The sequence below is a fragment of the Nyctereutes procyonoides genome, unplaced genomic scaffold (assembly GCF_905146905.1).
Source record: "Nyctereutes procyonoides isolate TBG_1078 unplaced genomic scaffold, NYPRO_anot_genome, whole genome shotgun sequence".
NCBI lineage: Eukaryota > Metazoa > Chordata > Mammalia > Carnivora > Canidae > Nyctereutes > Nyctereutes procyonoides.
The window spans coordinates 8,584,370-8,601,444 of NW_026575035.1; the positions used below are offsets into that span (position 1 = coordinate 8,584,370).

General features: G+C 45.4%; 1 protein-coding gene and 1 non-coding gene across 2 annotated transcripts; one reads left to right on the forward strand and one right to left on the reverse strand.

Moving 5' to 3' along the window:
• Positions 1 to 401: 401 nt before the first annotated feature.
• LOC129505441 (small nucleolar RNA SNORA63) lies at positions 402 to 533 on the reverse strand. Its single transcript, XR_008663535.1, has one exon. It is a non-coding gene; the product is annotated as a small nucleolar RNA SNORA63 (small nucleolar RNA).
• A 13,573-nt stretch (positions 534 to 14,106) lies between these two features.
• MSC (musculin) lies at positions 14,107 to 16,641 on the forward strand. The gene is made up of 2 exons (XM_055318378.1): positions 14,107 to 14,616; positions 15,481 to 16,641. The coding sequence occupies exons 1-2, from the start codon at positions 14,107 to 14,109 to the stop codon at positions 15,565 to 15,567; spliced, it is 597 nt and encodes a 198-aa protein (XP_055174353.1). The 3' UTR covers positions 15,568 to 16,641.
• The last annotated feature ends 434 nt before the right edge of the window (positions 16,642 to 17,075 follow it).

The following is a 17,075-nucleotide window of genomic DNA, read 5'->3' on the forward strand; positions in this document are numbered from 1 at the left end:
ATTATACTGGAACTCTTGCTAGGGCAATTAGACAAGAAAAAGAAATAAAAGTCATACAAATTGGAAAGAAAGAAATTAAACTACCTCTATTTGAAGATGGAATAATCTTGTTTGTAACAAAATCCTAAGGAATCTACTAGGGAACTCTTAGAACTAAAACTCAGAAAGGTTGCAACATACAAGATTAATATGCAAAAAAAAAAGCAATGAACAATACATAAAGAAAATTGAGAAAACAATTCCATGTAATGTAGCACCCAAAAATATGTATTTAGGAATAAACTTAACATATGATATGTAAAAGTTATGCCTCGAAAATTACAAAGTATTGTTGAAAAATAATAAATAATACCTAAATGAAGGAACATCCCATGTTTCTTTTTAAATTTAATTTTATTAACGTGCATGAGATCAAGTTTCCCTAACTGCTACAGTAGTCTAGCAGACTGGTATAGTTAGGAAACAACTTTGTTTTGATCAGGGGGAGGTACAGTACAGCACTTAACAGCTATACTATAGTCTGTATCCTGCTTTGGACTTCCATGTTAATGGATCAGAAGATTTAAATATTGTTAAGAGGGCAATATTTTTCCAAATTGATCTGTAAATTCAATATAATTCTTACAAAAATCTGAGCTGTTTTGAAATACTGACAAACTGATCATAAAATTTGTATATAAATTCAAGGGACACAGAATAGCCAATACAATCTTGGAAAAGATTCTCAATTTAAGAACTTACTGTAAAGCTTCAGTAATCAAGGCATCATGGTATTGCTATAAGAATAGACATATAAATCAATGGAATAAAATTGAGAATCCATACATACATATGCCTTTGCATTTATGGTCTGCTCATTTTTGACAAGGGTACCAAGAAAATTCAGTGGGGGAAAGAACTGTCTTTTCAACAAATGGTGCTGGGACAAGTGGATATCCACATGCCAAAAAGGAGGAGGAGAAGTAGTAGTAGTAATAGCAGTAGTAGCAGCAGCAGTAGTAGTAGTAGTAGTTAGATCCTTACCTCATATCATATGCAAAAAATAACTGAAAATCAACCACATAAAAGCTAAAGCTATAAAACTCTTAGAAGAAAAATAAATAAATAAATAAAACTCTTAGAAGAAAACCCAGGAGTAAATCTTTGTGGCCAGAGATTAGATAATAATTTCCTAGACACGATGCCAAAAGCCTAAACAACCAAAGGAAAACAGATTTTTAGACTTTGTCAAAGATAAAAACTCTTGTGCTTTAAAGGACACTATCACATGAAAAGACAACCCACAGAATGGGAGAAAAAATTTGCAAATCATATTTTTATTCAGAATACATAACGTACACTTATAATTCAAAAAGAAGTTAAACAATCTAATTTTAAAATGGACAAAGAACTTGAGTAGACATTTCTCCAAAGATACAGAAATGGCCAACAAGTACATAAGATGCTTAATATCACTAGTCATTAGGGAAATGCAAATCAAAACCACAATGAGACATCACTTCACACCCACTAGAATGAACATAATCAAAACAAAAAGCAATAAAATGTATTGGTGAGGATGTAGAGAAATTGGAAATTTTCTATATCACTTCTGTAAATATAAAATGGTATAGCTGCTTTGGAATACAATATGATAGATTCTCAAAAAGTTAAATACAGGGATCCCTGGGTGGTGCAGTGGTTCAGCACCTGCCTTTGGCCCAGGGCACGATCCTGGAGACCCGGGATCGAATCGCACGTCGGGCTCCTGGTGCATGGAGCCTGCTTCTCCCTCTGCCTGTGTCTCTGCCTCTCTCTCTCTCTCTCTCTCTCTCTCTCTGTGTGTGTGTGTGTGACTATCATAAATAAAAATTTGAAAAAAAAAAAAGAAAAAAAAAGTTAAATACAGATTTAGTATATGACTCAGCATTTCTACTCCTAGATATATACCCAAGAAACCTGAAGACATATGTTCACACAAAATCTTGTACGGAAATATTTGTAGCATCATTCCCTTTTTAAAAAAGATTTTATTTATTCATTCATGAGAGACACAGAGAGAGAGGCAGAGACATAGGCAGTGGGAGAAGCAGGCTCCCTGAGGGGAGCCCGAGGCGGGATTCGATCCCAGGACCTTGGGATCACGACCTGAGCCAAAGGCAGACGCTCAACCACTGAGCCACCCAGGCGCTCCACATCATTATTCCTAATAGCCAAAAAATGTAAACAAACTAATGTCCATCAATTAATGAATGGTTATACAAAATTTGGTATCTAAAAGCAATGGAGGGCAGTCTGGATGGCTCAGCAGTTTAGCACTGCCTTCAGCCCAAGGCCTGATCCTGAAGACCTGGGATGGAGTCCCACATTGGGCTCCCTGCATGGAGCCTGCTTCTCCCTCTGCCTGTGTCTCTGCCCCCCTCTCTCTCTCTGTCTCTGTCTCTCATGAATAAATAAATAAAATATTTAAAAAAAATAAAAAATAAAAACAATGGAATATTATCTAGCCATACAAAATCAAAGTACTGTTATATGTTAAGACATGGATAAACCTTGAAAAACATCATACTTAGTGAAATAAACCAGGCACAAAAGGTCTGCGTCTTATAACATGGATGACTTTTAAATACAATTAAATGATTCCATTTATGTAATAATGCCCAGAATAGACAAATACACAGAGACAGAAAGATTAGTAGTTTCTAGGATATAGGGAGTGACTGCTAATTGTTATGGTATTTCATTTTGGGTAATGTTTGCACAAACTTGTGAATATACTAAAATTTACTGAATTGCATATTTGTAAGGAGTAAGTTCTGTGATAGGAATTATAATTCTAAGAAAAGATTCAGTGGTTATATCCATCCAAGCAATGTGAAGAAAAATTTCTAATTAAAATGTATAGTTTTCAACCAAGTTGCATAATACTACTAAAAGAAAATATGAAAAGTCAATGTGTTGATATTTTATAGTTACTTGGAACATTTTCCTCCCTGGCTAGACTAATTTTTCTATGACATCTAAAATAAGGACTAAATTTCAACAACTATGAGATTCATTTTTTTATGATATTCACAATTTAAAAATTCCCAATTTAAACACAGAGCGCTTAGCACTGTGTATTATTCTACTTACTAAATTTTCTCAGATTAGCATTCTTTGTCCAAGAGCAATATATGCAAAGTAGGCCAGCAGGCTAGAGATGGAGGCAAGAAGTGGAATTCAAGTCTGAAGGCAGTCTCTTAGTAGAACTTACTCCTTCCTCTGAGGAGGTCACTCTTCCTGATTGTTTTAAAATCAACTGTTTGGATAAGGCCTACTCACATTACAGAGGATAATCTGTTTTAATCAAAGTCTACCAATTTAAATGTTAAGCTCATCTAAAACAAACAAACAAACAAAGAAACCACCTTCACAAAAACATCTAGCATAATGTCTGACCCAGTATCTGGGTACTGTGGCATAGTCAAGCTGACACACAAAATTAACCATCAGGGACATGATATGATAACAAGTGTGTTAGGCTCTTTTTCTGGAATTCTGAGTTCCCCTTCAACTATCTCTGTTATTCTCAGCGAGGGACTTCACCTCTCTAAACCTCAATACCTTTATTGTAAAATGTGAGGAGATATTGAAATTTAGTATGCAGAATAAAAAATAAGGGTTGTGGGGGGTCAAGCTAACCTACTTCATCTCCTCCCCCCATTAAACTTTACATCACATGCCAGTGAGTGCCTTGAGAAATCAGAGACTTGGTACTGATTTTAAAATGCCCAATATTTGCTGTGATCTATAGAATGGGATGGCTATGGGATATATTGAAAAGAAATCTACTAATACTTGCAGGTGGCCTAAATTTTGAAGAACGGTTTATGTTTATATATGTATGTATGCATGCATTTATATATTTTTGTCTTTTGCATAGATAAGGCTAAATAGAAGAATATAAGAAATACATAGATTCTTTCACATTGCACTGTATTTCAATGGCACCTTCAGAACCTGTGCAACATAGCATTACTGAATCTTTGCAAATCCTTCCCTCTTCACTTAACCCCAAAAGAAAAAAATTATAAGTATGCCTTCATTTTGTCTCTTATATATCATGTGTCTCCAACTATAGAAGCTTCATCTAAATCTGAGTCTCCCCTAAGCACCACGTTCCTAAATTGCCTCTCTACCTCATCACAACCTAATGAACCCATGAATGACTCATTCTTGCAAGTTCTTATTACCAACGAGGTAAACAGCAATCTTATCAAGATTCAACTGTTTCTAACAGAAAACCACCATGTATCAACCATATGCTAGATTTCTTCACTGTTGTTAATGGGTATAAATGCTAGTCAGTCAACCCCATCGGGGCTCTTAACACTCCTGTGAAATAATTGTCCTTACACCTAGAAGACCTTTCTTATATTCTCTAAATTGATTACTTCTCACATTTCTCACTTTTGTTAATCTGGATACCTCATGCCTACTAACCTATCTGAAGTTAATAACCTGAACTTACACGCTACTGAGAAAAGAGACCATCAGGAACTAACCTTTTAAACTTCCCATTACAAGCTTCTACTGATCTACAGTAGCATCCCACATTATGATTTTTTTAAAGATTCATTAATTTATTTGAGAGAGAGAGAGCACATGTGCATGGGGTGGTGGGGCAGAGGGAGAGGGTGAGAGAGTCCCAAGCCAACTCTATACTGAGCATGGAGCCCAACGCAGGGCTTGATCCCACAACCCCAAGATCACCACCCAAGACAGAACCAAGAGTCAACGCCCAACTGACTGCGCCACCCAGGCGCCCCACATCCCACATTATTTTCATGTCATTTTAGGCAGAGAGACACATTCCTTGTTTTTCAAAGCCAATCTCTGCCCTTATTCTTTCCACCTCCTCCGGGAACTTGGCCCATCACTATTGCCTTCTGTTTCTCATATTTTTTAGTACCTTTAATCTCTTCCTCAACATACAACCATACCCAAGCAATTCTCATAATTAAGAACAAGACAAAAAGAAAAGAGTTTCCACCTAAGATGTGACTCCAAAAGCTTCCACTTGCAGCCAAGATAGTTAAGATTTACCCTTCCGTCTGCAACAACCACAAAACAAAATATAAGAAACAGAGGTTCTCGAAACATTGGCATGAAGTAGTGAAGGTCAGTGTACCCTAAAAGATGGGAAACTATTAAGGCAAGCCCTAAAATTGCTACTGTCCCAGCTATTGCCACGACAAAGGACTAGGGGCTTAGGAGCAGAAAGAGAGAAACCAGGCACAATCACTGAATGAAGACAGCTGATACTGCAGAGAACAAGGTAGCTAGAATTCACAGAACAGATTCCAGAAAGTAGGGAACCATCCAGGGAGAGAATTTAAAGACCTGCAGAGGATCCCCCTAGAGTAATCAGCTGATTGACAAGAGCATACGAGGAAACAATCAGAGGCTTGAAGGAAGAACCACCAAAAAAAGATTAAAGGGAGCTGTGCCAGATACTCCCACAGGGCCAGGAACAATACCTGCTTCAGATGGACTGGAAAGTCTCAGGGTTCACAGGACATTGAGTTGAGTGGACCTAAGACTTCTGCCTCAGTAGGAGGAATGATTAGTTCTAGAGTGAGCTAATCTGATTCCTACTACCAATCTCAAAAAGAAGACCAAAAAGAATTACACCATTTCCAAGTAACTTAACTGAATCCCAGAACAAAGATGAACAGCATTTACAGGAATACAGATATCCAGCACCTAACAGGCAAAATTTATAATGTCTGGCATCTAAACAAAAATGTCTAGGCATGCGAAGCAGCAGAAAAATGTGACCCATAATTAAGAGACAAAAACGACTGTAAACGACCCAGTCACAGAGCCAATATGTTGGCTAGGCCTGCTTCCCTTTGCTGCTTTAGTGGCAGCAACCACTAAGATGGAGTCCTACTCCATCCAGCAACCTAATCTAAGTAGAGACCCAGGATAGTCTCCCTCCTCCCATGGGACGCTTATGCTCCTCTTATCTGCAGAGGTACTCAGCTCTGGGATTCTTCTGCCTGGAGGGGACCCTGAAGAACTGCCAAAAGCTTCAACCCTACTCTTCATTTTCTATTTCAGTCCTGGTCCACACAGGTGTTTTTCTTGCTTTTGGACACAGCTCTCTTTCCAGTCTTCTATTTTTACGTTTTAACTCTGATGACTATGTGTTTGGAGCACAAGGGAATCTTCAAAATGGGATCTTATCATACCATCTCAACTGGAAGTCCCCACACATTCTGTCCTGCAACTCCTCCCTTGCTTTCCATGATGGTATTCTCTTTTGGTTTTCCTCTCACCTCTCCGATTACTGTTTTTCTCTAAATCCTCCTTCTCTGCCTACCCAGTAAACTTTTAAGGGTTCCATTCTCTCCCTAATTTATGATAAAAAGTTTACTTTGGAGTTTTGTAGGTCTATGATCCCCTAAACGTTTAAAAAAAATCGATTTTTTTCCAATCAGGAATAAAAGTTACAAATGGCATTTAAAGCTAGATATCATTTTTATAACAAACAGTCTTGTTGTTGGGATGTATATAATAAATGTAATTCTTCAATAATTTAAAATTAACCCTGGGGTTGTGGCAAGTATAGTACACGAAAAGCAGGCAAATAAATAAGCTCCATTTGCAAACAGGAAATATTCCTTAGAGGTCCACTCAGCTAATGAGAAATGTAATTGGGTCTCTGTAAGTGTTGATAGTGGGGTAGAGTGCATAGGAATAAACTGACTTGGTTAAATGAAGGGCAAATTATGGGTTGAGTGTGTACCTCCCATTAATTATGGGTGAAGGCCAGATGGTGTTCTTGTGTTTGTGAACGTTTTCAACCACCACGTATTTACGTAGTACCCTTCACAAGCTGCTAGACACTGGGGATGCCCAGGTGAACAAGACAGTCTCTGCCTCCACTGAGTTTACAATTTAGTCTTTCATCTCTTTTTAATTCTGCCCCTTGTCTTCCATGAAGGAAGTTGCCTGAATGTGACAGTCTAAGAGGGAATGGAGGCAGGGGGATGAAACAAGGCATGAGGGTACCTTATATAGTTGTTTCCAACATCACCAAGGAGTTCTGCTTGAGAATCAAACCTAAAGAAGAATGTGGCAGGGTAGTTTTTTTTTCCCCCTGAAAGCTAATTGGCTTGTTATCCTTGCTAATTGGGCAGAGCAGCACAAATAAGCCGGGGGGGGGTGGGGGTGGGAATCAAGAACCAGTGGGCACATTTCCCAAAACACCTCCCTGTTCTCTGATCACCTCCGAGAGCTCATTTTAGAACTGGAGGTCAGAGAGGCTTGGGGTTTAGGGAAACAAAGTTTGTATGTAAATAAGCCAGGCCCCTCTTTTACAGCAGAGTTGATTAAGGGACTGGTTGACAAAGTGTACAGAATCCCTGCTCTCTGACACCACAAAGTATCTATTACATGAGAACTTCCTTCTGGCGCCAGGAGGCATTTAGTTTTCACTTGGGTGTTCTATAGGGGATGAGGCACATGGGGGCGGGGAGTGGAAGGTTGGGGGCTAGTAAAATGAAAACAACTCTGAGCAGGGGAATGACACTATTGGGAGAGGACGTATGAAAAGGATAGGATGGCAGGAGAGAGGATGGGGACAATATATGTAATGTCAAAGAGAAAATGAAGATGGGGAAAATAACATAATAACTGACCTTGAACAATGCTCTACAGTTTCCAGGGGTGCCTGAACATGGGGCAGTCTTGGGGAGGTGGACTGTACATAGAGAAACAACTCTGAGATGGTGAGCAAGCAGCTCAAGGCCACTCAGCTGATGGGCGGGGAAATCTTCTAACTTCCACAGCAAAGGGAACTCGTTGCAGTAGGAGCCACATGGCAGGATGTTCTTCTCCCCTAGGCTAACTCCACAATTAACAAGGCTTGTGACCACATACTGGAGACCAGAGCTGTGTGCTGTACTTCAAGGGATGTTCTTGGTAATGGAATATTTTCACACTTCCAAAGTACTGTGGCTAAGCCCTAAAAGAAAAATCTCCTGGCACAGAAGTTTCTTAGCTTCTGCCCAAGAATGCAAGGCTGTCTCAAGGGATTTTTTTTTTCTTTTTAAAAATAAGATTGCTCTCAGACGAGTTCACCCTTCAGGATGCTCCAAAGCAATGAGGCTCAGGGACTCAGCAAACAGGCCTCCTCGTTTGCAGGACTTCACCACAGGGCTTTTTTTTTTCTCCCTGAGAACTGGGGTGTTTTACTCCGTTAATGCAGTTGTCAAAGTCATTTGCAGGAGACAAGCAGCGTTCCACTGGCAGGGGACAGTATACCTTGGTGTTGGCTATCTAGAATCCACAGAGAGTGCTTAAAAAAAATTTATTTTCCCCCAAACCCACTTGTATTTTTACTTGTCAAACAATCAATGAGGATTTTTTTTTCTTCCCTCTTGAATGGCAGAGAAAATCGGGTTTCTGAATCTTAACCACTTTCCCCGTCCCCTTTTTCATTCTTTACCCGGACTTTTCTTTCTTTCTTTTTTTTTTTTTTAATTTTTATTTATTTATGATAGTCACACAGAGAGAGAGGGAGAGAGGCAGAGACACAGGCAGAGGGAGAAGCAGGCTCCATGCACCGGGAGCCCGACGTGGGATTCGATCCCGGGTCTCCAGGATCGCGCCCTGGGCCAAAGGCAGGCGCCAAACCGCTGCGCCACCCAGGGATCCCTACCCGGACTTTTCTACCGTGAGCGGCTGCAAACCTGATGTGTCCGGGTAGTGACCGCTCTACGCGCTGACACCTCTCGAGGCTCCAAGGTGGCAAAAAGCTTGCGGAGACTTTTGGATAAATAAACCAGCAGCGGGGCAGCCCGCGTGGCTCAGCGGTTGGGCACCTGCCTTTGGCCCAGGGCGTGATCCTGGAGTCCCGGGATCGAGTCCCAGGTCGGGCTCCCTGCATGGAGCCTGCTTCTCCCTGTGTTTGTGCCTCTCTCTCTCTCATAAATAAGTTTTTTTTTTTAATCTAAAAAAAAAAATCAAAAACTTTTTTTTTTTTTTAATCAAAAACTTAACCAGCAGCGGTGCACTGGTGGAGGGTAACTGAGAACTCCCGCTGTGCACTGCGACTGCGCCCCGGGGCCTGACCTCGTAGCCACAGCGTCCAAGGGCCGGGAGCTCCTTTCCCTCTGGGGTTGGGGCTGCGGAGCTGGGCCCGTGCCTTCGTGCAGTTGAAGGAAGACCAGCCAGCGCCTGGCGTGAGGCCGGCCTGACTCTGTGCTCTCAGCGTAACCTGCCTCCAAGCGACCCGACCCGCTCCACGTGACCTGCACGCCACGTGACCTGCACGCCACGTGACTCCCGCGCCGCAGCCCCGGGCTCCTTCGTCTGCGAGGTCTGGAGGTCTGGGCGTCCTGCTCCCCAAGTACTGCTGCTCTGAAGGGCTGTTAACTGGGCCCTGGAGCTTGGGCGATGTCCCCAGGGTGTCCCTCCGGCCTGAGGGATCAAGCGTGGCGCTTCTCCGGGGCTAAGGCTTCTCTCTACCGTGTGGGGCGGAAAGCCTGACCCACCGGAAGTGCTTCTCCACGTGTTCTAGAATGGGGGCGGGGCCAGATGCGGCCGAGTGCACGTGGCGAGGCGCCGCGAAGACGACGGGGACGAGGGAGAGGATGCCTGATGACACGTGTGCTCCCCGCATTATCAGGCTCCCCCCGCCCAGGGCGTGTTTTCTGAGTGGGGTGGAGTTGACGTCACCAGCGCCTGCCACGTTAAACAGTGGCCACTCAATGTACAGTGGCATAGTTAATCGCTCTATTATCCAAAAGAAAATAATGTGAGCTACATATGTAATTCTAAATTCTAAATTTTCGCTGCATTATAAAAAGCGGAATTATAAAGGCGAAATTAATTTTAATGACATTTTTGCGAACCCAGTATATCCAAAATGTTGTCATTGTTTGATGCAATTTTTAAGACATATTAATGAGATATTTTACATTCTCTAATTCGTATTGTTCTCCATATCTGGTGTGTATTATACAATACTGTACATGACTAGCCTCATTTCAAGTTCTCGATAGCTCTGTGTGGCTAGTGGCTCCCATATTGGCCAGCTGGAAACTGTGTGTTTGTAGACCAAAGCTATGGGCAATTTCTTCAGCCAACAGAGAGCTCAGAAAATCAGGAGGCTTTAGGAAGACACCACCAGGAAAGTCATGCGGGGATGGCTCTATCCATTCAAATGCATTCCCACAACAATCATTTCTTAAGCATTTACCTACTAATGTTTTGCCTTGCTGCTCGCAGAAGGTGGATGCAATCCCTGCTCTCCCTAAAGCCTACACCCACCTGACCTTCCCAACTCCAGACTTCCTCACCTAGTACTTAGAGGCAGGGTTAGAAGGGGGCAGTAGCCAGAAATGGCCTATTTTTTTATGGTCTGTAATTATTAACAAACCTCACTGTACCCTTTTAGAAAACCTAAGAAGGTTTAAGCTGTTTTTAATATTATAAACTATTTTCAATATTTCAATATTGCATTTTAAAATATGTTTAATATATTACGTGCCTTTTCTGTGTTACATCTGAGTGTGCTTTCACATACACCACAATCTCATTTAATCCTTTCAATAACTCTGATTTTGGGATTTTATCCCAATTTTCAAATAGAGAAAGTGAGGATTGGAGAAGTGCTGTGATTTTAGGGTAAGGGAACTTTCGAGAAAAAAGGTTTCTAATGCAGGTCTGTCCATTTTCCCTCAGTGAGGTCTCTTACAAGACCTATGGGGAATGTCAGGTGATGGGATTATGTACCTCAAACTCCAGATGTCTGCTAGGAAAGCAAATGAAACATCCTGGTCTCACCTAAAACCCAGAACAAGTCCTGGGGTACAAAACTTGGGTCAGCTCCCGACCTGATACTTATTAGCTGTTCGGCAGAACAATTCATAGTAACACAACTAATTAGCATTTATTGATCTTCTTCTATGTATGGGGCTCTGGGCCAGAAAACTGCTTACATACTTCCTCTTCCTTATAAGACAGATAGTTCATTTTATAGATCAGCAATCTGGGTCTCAGAAAAAGTAAATTGCCAGAGGTCATACATCCAATAAGCAGGAAAACCAGGATTACAAAACATTATTAAATGTATTAATGTTTGTTTTATAATGTAACTTAAGCCCACCCACCCCTCCATTGCATACTTAAAAAGCACATCCTAAGGAATGTCAAGACCACTAATGGATACCATAAACAACTGTATATTCATGCTACAAATTTAAAAGGCTGCAAAGCATGGGCAAATAGGAATTGTTTTCAATATGCTTTTAAAAAAATAGAAAAATAAAGGCTTTATTATTCATTTGCAATGTATGGTAACTTGCCAAAACAACAAAACAGCTAGGCTCTCAAAAGAGATAATTATATTTGCACTGTTCAGCTCATGGGACTTTTGCATTGAGAGAGAAGGAAAAGCAAAAGCATGTTAAAGTGTGAAGAAGTGACAAATGTCAGAGATTACAAATATGTTTAAAGCAAACTACAGTTATATACTAATATGGAATGTTTGATGATACATGCCCCAATCTTTACTGGGAGTCTGCAACTTGAAAAAAAATGAGTAAAAGGAAGAAAATGTAGTAAGAAATGAAAGAAAGATAACAGAAAACTGGTGAAAGGAGCTGTCTTTCTTGAAAGAGAACAGAGGGAGGGAGGGGAGAAGGAGGAGAGATACAGAGGAAGGAAAAAGAATGGAAAGAAGGACTATAGAGAATCAAAAAGAAAAGAACATAAAAGATAAAGGGAAAGAAAAAGCTATGAAAAAAAATAAGCATGAACTTTTGGGGTCAGTCAGTTCCTTGAAGAAAAAGAAACTGGCCATGACCCGCTTCGCGCTGGGGCTGGGTACAGATTTTTTGCGACTGTTTAGAGAAAATCTAGCACTTTCCCTACCATTAATCTTTTCTAAAGAAAGACTTTGTTCTGCACCTGTATAAACAACCCAGATTTTTAAAACCTATATGCCTGCCTCTAATGTGTGAGACTATGTATTTATACTGATAGATTCAAGTCATCAATAGGTGATGCAGAAAGTTAGCCTGAGATCTCCTTTTTACATCTTTTTTGCTCCCCTTCTCACTTTTTACTTCCCTCTTCACCCAGCACACCTGAAGTCAAGTTCAAGTTCAAGCACTCCGCTAAAGAACTCTACATTCTGTCCAGTACTGCCTGCCTTTCCCCAGCCACGAGAGAACTTAAAATGAACTATATTTTTATTCCACTGATCCCAAAAGGAGCCCCTCCCCCATCCCTCAACAAAATGACAAAATATACAGGGAGAAAACCTCAGCGAATGATGGTGACACGGAGAGGTTGTGTGAAACATCCCCCACGAAGGAGGCCTGGCCTTGGAGATGAAGGTGGAACGATGCCTGAATGATGAAGTCAGCCCCGGCCAGCCACCTGTTGCAGCACTTCAGGCACGAAGCCGGGAGCATTTGTTCTGTTGAGCTGGTGGAGGGAAGCTGGCCCCAGGGCTTCTTCCCACTGTCCTGGGCTGACTGCACATTTGTCTCCTTGCGCTTTGCTGGGTTCGGGAACCTATGAACTTTCAAGGAAATGACAAGAAAACTGGTGTGAAGATTCCGCTTTCTCATTGCAAAACGGAGTGACCATACCTTACCCTATTTGTGGTTTGATTATTTTGTTGTTTTAATTGCTCAGTGGGCAGTCATAGGGTGCCTAGCCCAGTAGCTGGCCGCTGGTGTCTGCCTCCAAAGTGAAGCATCCATCCCCAGACCATGCATCGCAAAGGTTCTATGAGTTAGAAAATGAGACTGCGGTTTTGTTTTGTTTCCTTTGGGTGGATCCCAAAGGAAACAAAGGGGCAGAGGGTTTATTTTGGGGTGGTATAGGACACCATAATTCTGGATGCTATTTTGTCCTTTTTATTTTGGAAGATTGTTGTGAGTTAGCATTCTGCATCCAAGAGTGTGCTCTGCAGTACACAATCTAAAATAGTAATTGATTCCCTAGACTATATCTCAAAGAGTTGGGGGCAAGATCCTCTATTTTATGCATTGTGGTATTAAAAACAAAATCAAGCATGAAAGTCTCAAGACGGTGGAAATAGCATATATAACAGCTTGTGGTGCGTGGCGGGGGAGGCGTGTAGCAAGCAACTGGAATACCGAGGGGCCAGGGATGCCAAACACGCATTTCGAGTCCATATTCTACTTACCAGCCTGGCGACTGGGGGGTCTTTTAGCTAAATATCTATCTCTGCGTCTTCACTTGAAGTTATGCAAAGTGGAGATAACATTTAAGTCACAGATATTGTTGGAAAACGGAACGGACCAATAGAGTCAAAGTGTTTTGTAAATCATAAAGGTTAACCGCTGGGGATTGCTCAGTGTCGTTTGCTTTGTTTTGCTTTTTTTTTTTTTTTTTTTTACGCTTTTGTCCGGCAAGCCTTGGGGAGGCAGTCGTGCAGTCGGCGTTACGCACCGGGGGAAAAGAGTTCCGCTGAAAAGATCGGGAGAGGGAGAAGCAGAGGTCGCGGTCCCGGGGTTTCCAGGTGTCTGGCGACCGTCGCCGCCGCTACGACTAGTCGGGGGTGGAAGTAGGGTAGGGTAGGGTGGGTCCGAACAAGGTCCCGCCCCGCACTCGCAGGACGCACACTGGCCCCTCACTTGACAATCGGAGGGTCCCACGGCCCCGGGGCCCCAAATCTCGGCCCGCCGGAGACTTCCCCTTCCCCGCCCCCACCAACAGCTCCCGAGGGCAGAAAACCGGTCCCCACCCCTTCCACGCCCCCGCCCCACCTCTTGCCCCCCTTTGCAACCCCCTCTCCCTCGCCCCGGTGGTTTGTTCCGAGGAGTACAAATAAATAGTCGTGTCAAAAGGCGCGGCTCGCGGTCGTGCGCGCGGAGCCTGGCGGGGGCGCAGACTCCCGGGCCGCGCTCTCCCTCCCGCGGCTCGGCGGCAGCCTCGCTCCCGCGGCCCCGCGCCGCCCGCCCGGGCCTCGCGTGCTGCTCGGGGTTCGGCCTGGCCCCCGCCTCCGCCGGAGGGAGCGGAAGGCCGAGCCCGCGAGGCTGGCCTGGGGGAGCGAGGCGGCCGCGCGTGGGCGTGGGCGTGGGCGACGCGGTGATGTCCACCGGCTCGGTGAGCGACCCCGAGGAGATGGAGCTGCGGGGGCTGCAGCGGGGGTACCCGGCCCCCGCCTCCAAGAGGCCGCCCCTCCGCGGCGCCGAGGGCAGCTACATCTCGCCCAGTGACAACTCGTCGGCGGAGGAGGAGGACCCCGAAGGCGAGGAAGAGCGGTGCGCGCTGGGCGCGGCGGGCGGCGCGGAGGGCTGCAAGAGGAAGCGGCCGCGCGTGGCTGGGGGCGGCGGCGGCAAGAGGCCCCTCCCGCCCAAGGGCTCGGCGGCCGACTGCAAGCAGTCGCAGCGCAACGCCGCCAACGCCCGCGAGCGCGCGCGGATGCGCGTACTGAGCAAAGCCTTCTCGAGGCTCAAGACCAGCCTGCCTTGGGTGCCCCCCGACACTAAGCTTTCCAAGCTGGACACGCTGCGGCTGGCATCCAGTTACATCGCGCACCTGCGGCAGCTGCTGCAGGAGGACCGCTACGAGAACGGCTATGTGCACCCGGTGAACCTGGTAGGAGCGCCGCACGCGAGGCCCGGGGCGAGCGGCCGGGAGACGCACTGGGAGCCCCCGAGCGCCGGGCAGAGCCAGCCCGCGGGGAAGGAACCCGAACGGGGGGTTCTGGAATGGGGGACGAGGAGTCCAGTTTAATGTATCCCAATCAGGGGAGGGGCCAGGGCGCTTTCTTGGAGAAGAACCTCCACCCGTCAGTGTTCCTTCACTCTGATCATGGTACCTGGTACTTTGCCCCGTGACAGCTCTTGGCCGGTCTCTTACGTCCGGGGTGAATCTGGGTTCCCTCTGCATCCACTACCCGGTTGCAGATTGAATGGCAAATCTCTCTCGCCCAACTTTTTCCAGCTAAGAGTCTGAGAAAAGAGTCGATTTCACAAGCCCTACTTTCTGAAAGGAAGGAGGGAAGGCCGAGCTCTACTTAAGAGCCTTTGGATTTTTTTTTTTTTTTTAAGTTCTTGCAGAATACGAAAGGTTTCCCCAAAAGGGATTTGTCTGGAAAGTCCCTCTCCGACCTGCCAATTTTCCCGGCTTGAGAAAGAACCTATTCTAGTTCCTACTTGGAGTGGAGGGCTGATGGTGTGCCTGTGTGTGTGTTTAGGAGGAAGGGAATTAAACAGACAAAATCCCAAACTCATGCAAGTTTCACGGAATCATCCTGAGAGACCAGACCTCTCATGTCTCATGCAATTAAAATTCAGTAAAGTTAAAGTCCTAGTTTAGAGAGAAGACACCCAAATTCCCAGAGCACTGATAAAATCTGAGCTACTAAAAACCAGGGATATTCCAGGGTTCACTTAGGAGAGAGGTTTCGGTTTGAGACGGTACTTTCTCCAATATCTGACGCTCTCTTTGATTTTACAGACATGGCCTTTTGTGGTCTCAGGACGGCCCGACTCTGACACCAAAGAAGTTTCCGCAGCCAACAGATTATGTGGGACCACCGCTTAGATGGAACTCTCTTGCTGGGATTATTGTTTAAGTGCGTGTGTTTGGGGGCCACGGAGAGAAGGGAGTGTGAGAATCCCCAGAGGATGGGGGAAGTTCCATCGGATTCTCCTAAATTCTCCTTCCCCGCCCCCACAACGCGAACTGTGTGAACACGACACGTGGCGGGTGTTGGGGGCAGAGAGCCCGAAGGGGTGACCGCGTGGCTGTCATCACAGGACGCCGAGGTCTGAGGCTGCTGTGGATCCGGGGGCGACGACAATTTGCTTCTCCAAAAAGAGCTTCCTTCTGTCTCTGCAGCTCGAAACCAGATCCAACCTCGGACTTTTAACAGTGTAGACTAACTCAGCGCCAAAAACGCCTAGGAGCTAGTGTCCGACTGAGCCAGATCTCTGTATATGATGGCGCGGCTCTGCACAGCACGGGCATGTTAGGCAATGGTCAGAACGTGCTCCGGATGATTAGCTTTAAAGACGGCAGTGTTCGCGCGTGACCAACATCGGGGCATGTCTTTGGGTTGCAAAGAGAGGAGAGTGGCATCCCTGGGCCAGCTTTGTTCCCCCCAGGGCGGGGGCACGCACCCTCCGCCCTGGGAGAGGTGGAGGCACGCTTTCACAGGCCACCTGGCCCGGGTTTGCAGGGAGCGCTCGGGCGATCCTGCCTCCAGGCCGAAGTCAAGCCCTTTTCTCCAACCCCCAACCCTCCCCGCACCCGAGGCTCCCGCCTCTTCCCAGGCCGGCTTCTGTCTACCCTCTTACTCAGCTCCCGGTGTAGACTTGAGCATGGACCCCCTTACCCCCCGCCCCCACCCCCGGCACACCGCGCACCCCCACCCCCTCTGGGGTCTTCTTCGGGCCTCCCTCTCCTTCCTTCCACACCTCCTTGCAGCCCCTCCGGCTCGCGACCATCCCCAGCTGCCCTCCCCCACCCAGGCTCTGGGGGCCTCGCTCTGCAGCGCAGCCTCCCCGCGCCCACGTCCCTGCTCGCGGGAGGAGTGCGCTGGGTGGTCCGCGGCGGCGGCTGGGTGCCTCGTGACCCCCCTCAGGGGAGATGCGCCGCGGTCTCGAGGCTGCACTACCACAGTAACTAGCAAATGTAAATAAATTTATTTTTGTATGAATAATAAAACACAGTGTGAAACCTGAGTGGCCCTGGGCGCTGTCAGAATGTGGTCTTTGTCGCCTTTAGATTGGTACCAAAGTTCATTTAAAGGTGCCCTCTTAGCCCTGGGCTGGGACTGGTTCTTTACCGGCGGAAGGGTGCTGGTCCCATTTGGATCACCGCGTTTCCAAATGGAACTCTCTTTACTTTCTATGATTCTGATTCTTCTGGAGGCCAGGGTTACTGGGAGGCAAGAAGCCTAGGCTTAGTGGCCTGAAGAGTCTTTGGGGGCCAGGGCCACGTTGAAAGGTATTTGCTCTACAAAGTGATATAGGTGCATGTCTTATATTTACACACACACACACACACACACACACACACACACACACACACACACACGATGCTTTCTG

Excerpts from the sequence above, each read along its gene's own strand:
- MSC (XM_055318378.1), top strand. The coding sequence starts at position 14,107 with ATGTCCACCGGCTCGGTGAGCGACCCCGAGGAGATGGAGCTGCGGGGG. Across the intron at positions 14,617-15,480 it reads ATGTGCACCCGGTGAACCTG|ACATGGCCTTTTGTGGTCTC; the intron begins GTAGGAGCGCCG and ends TTGATTTTACAG.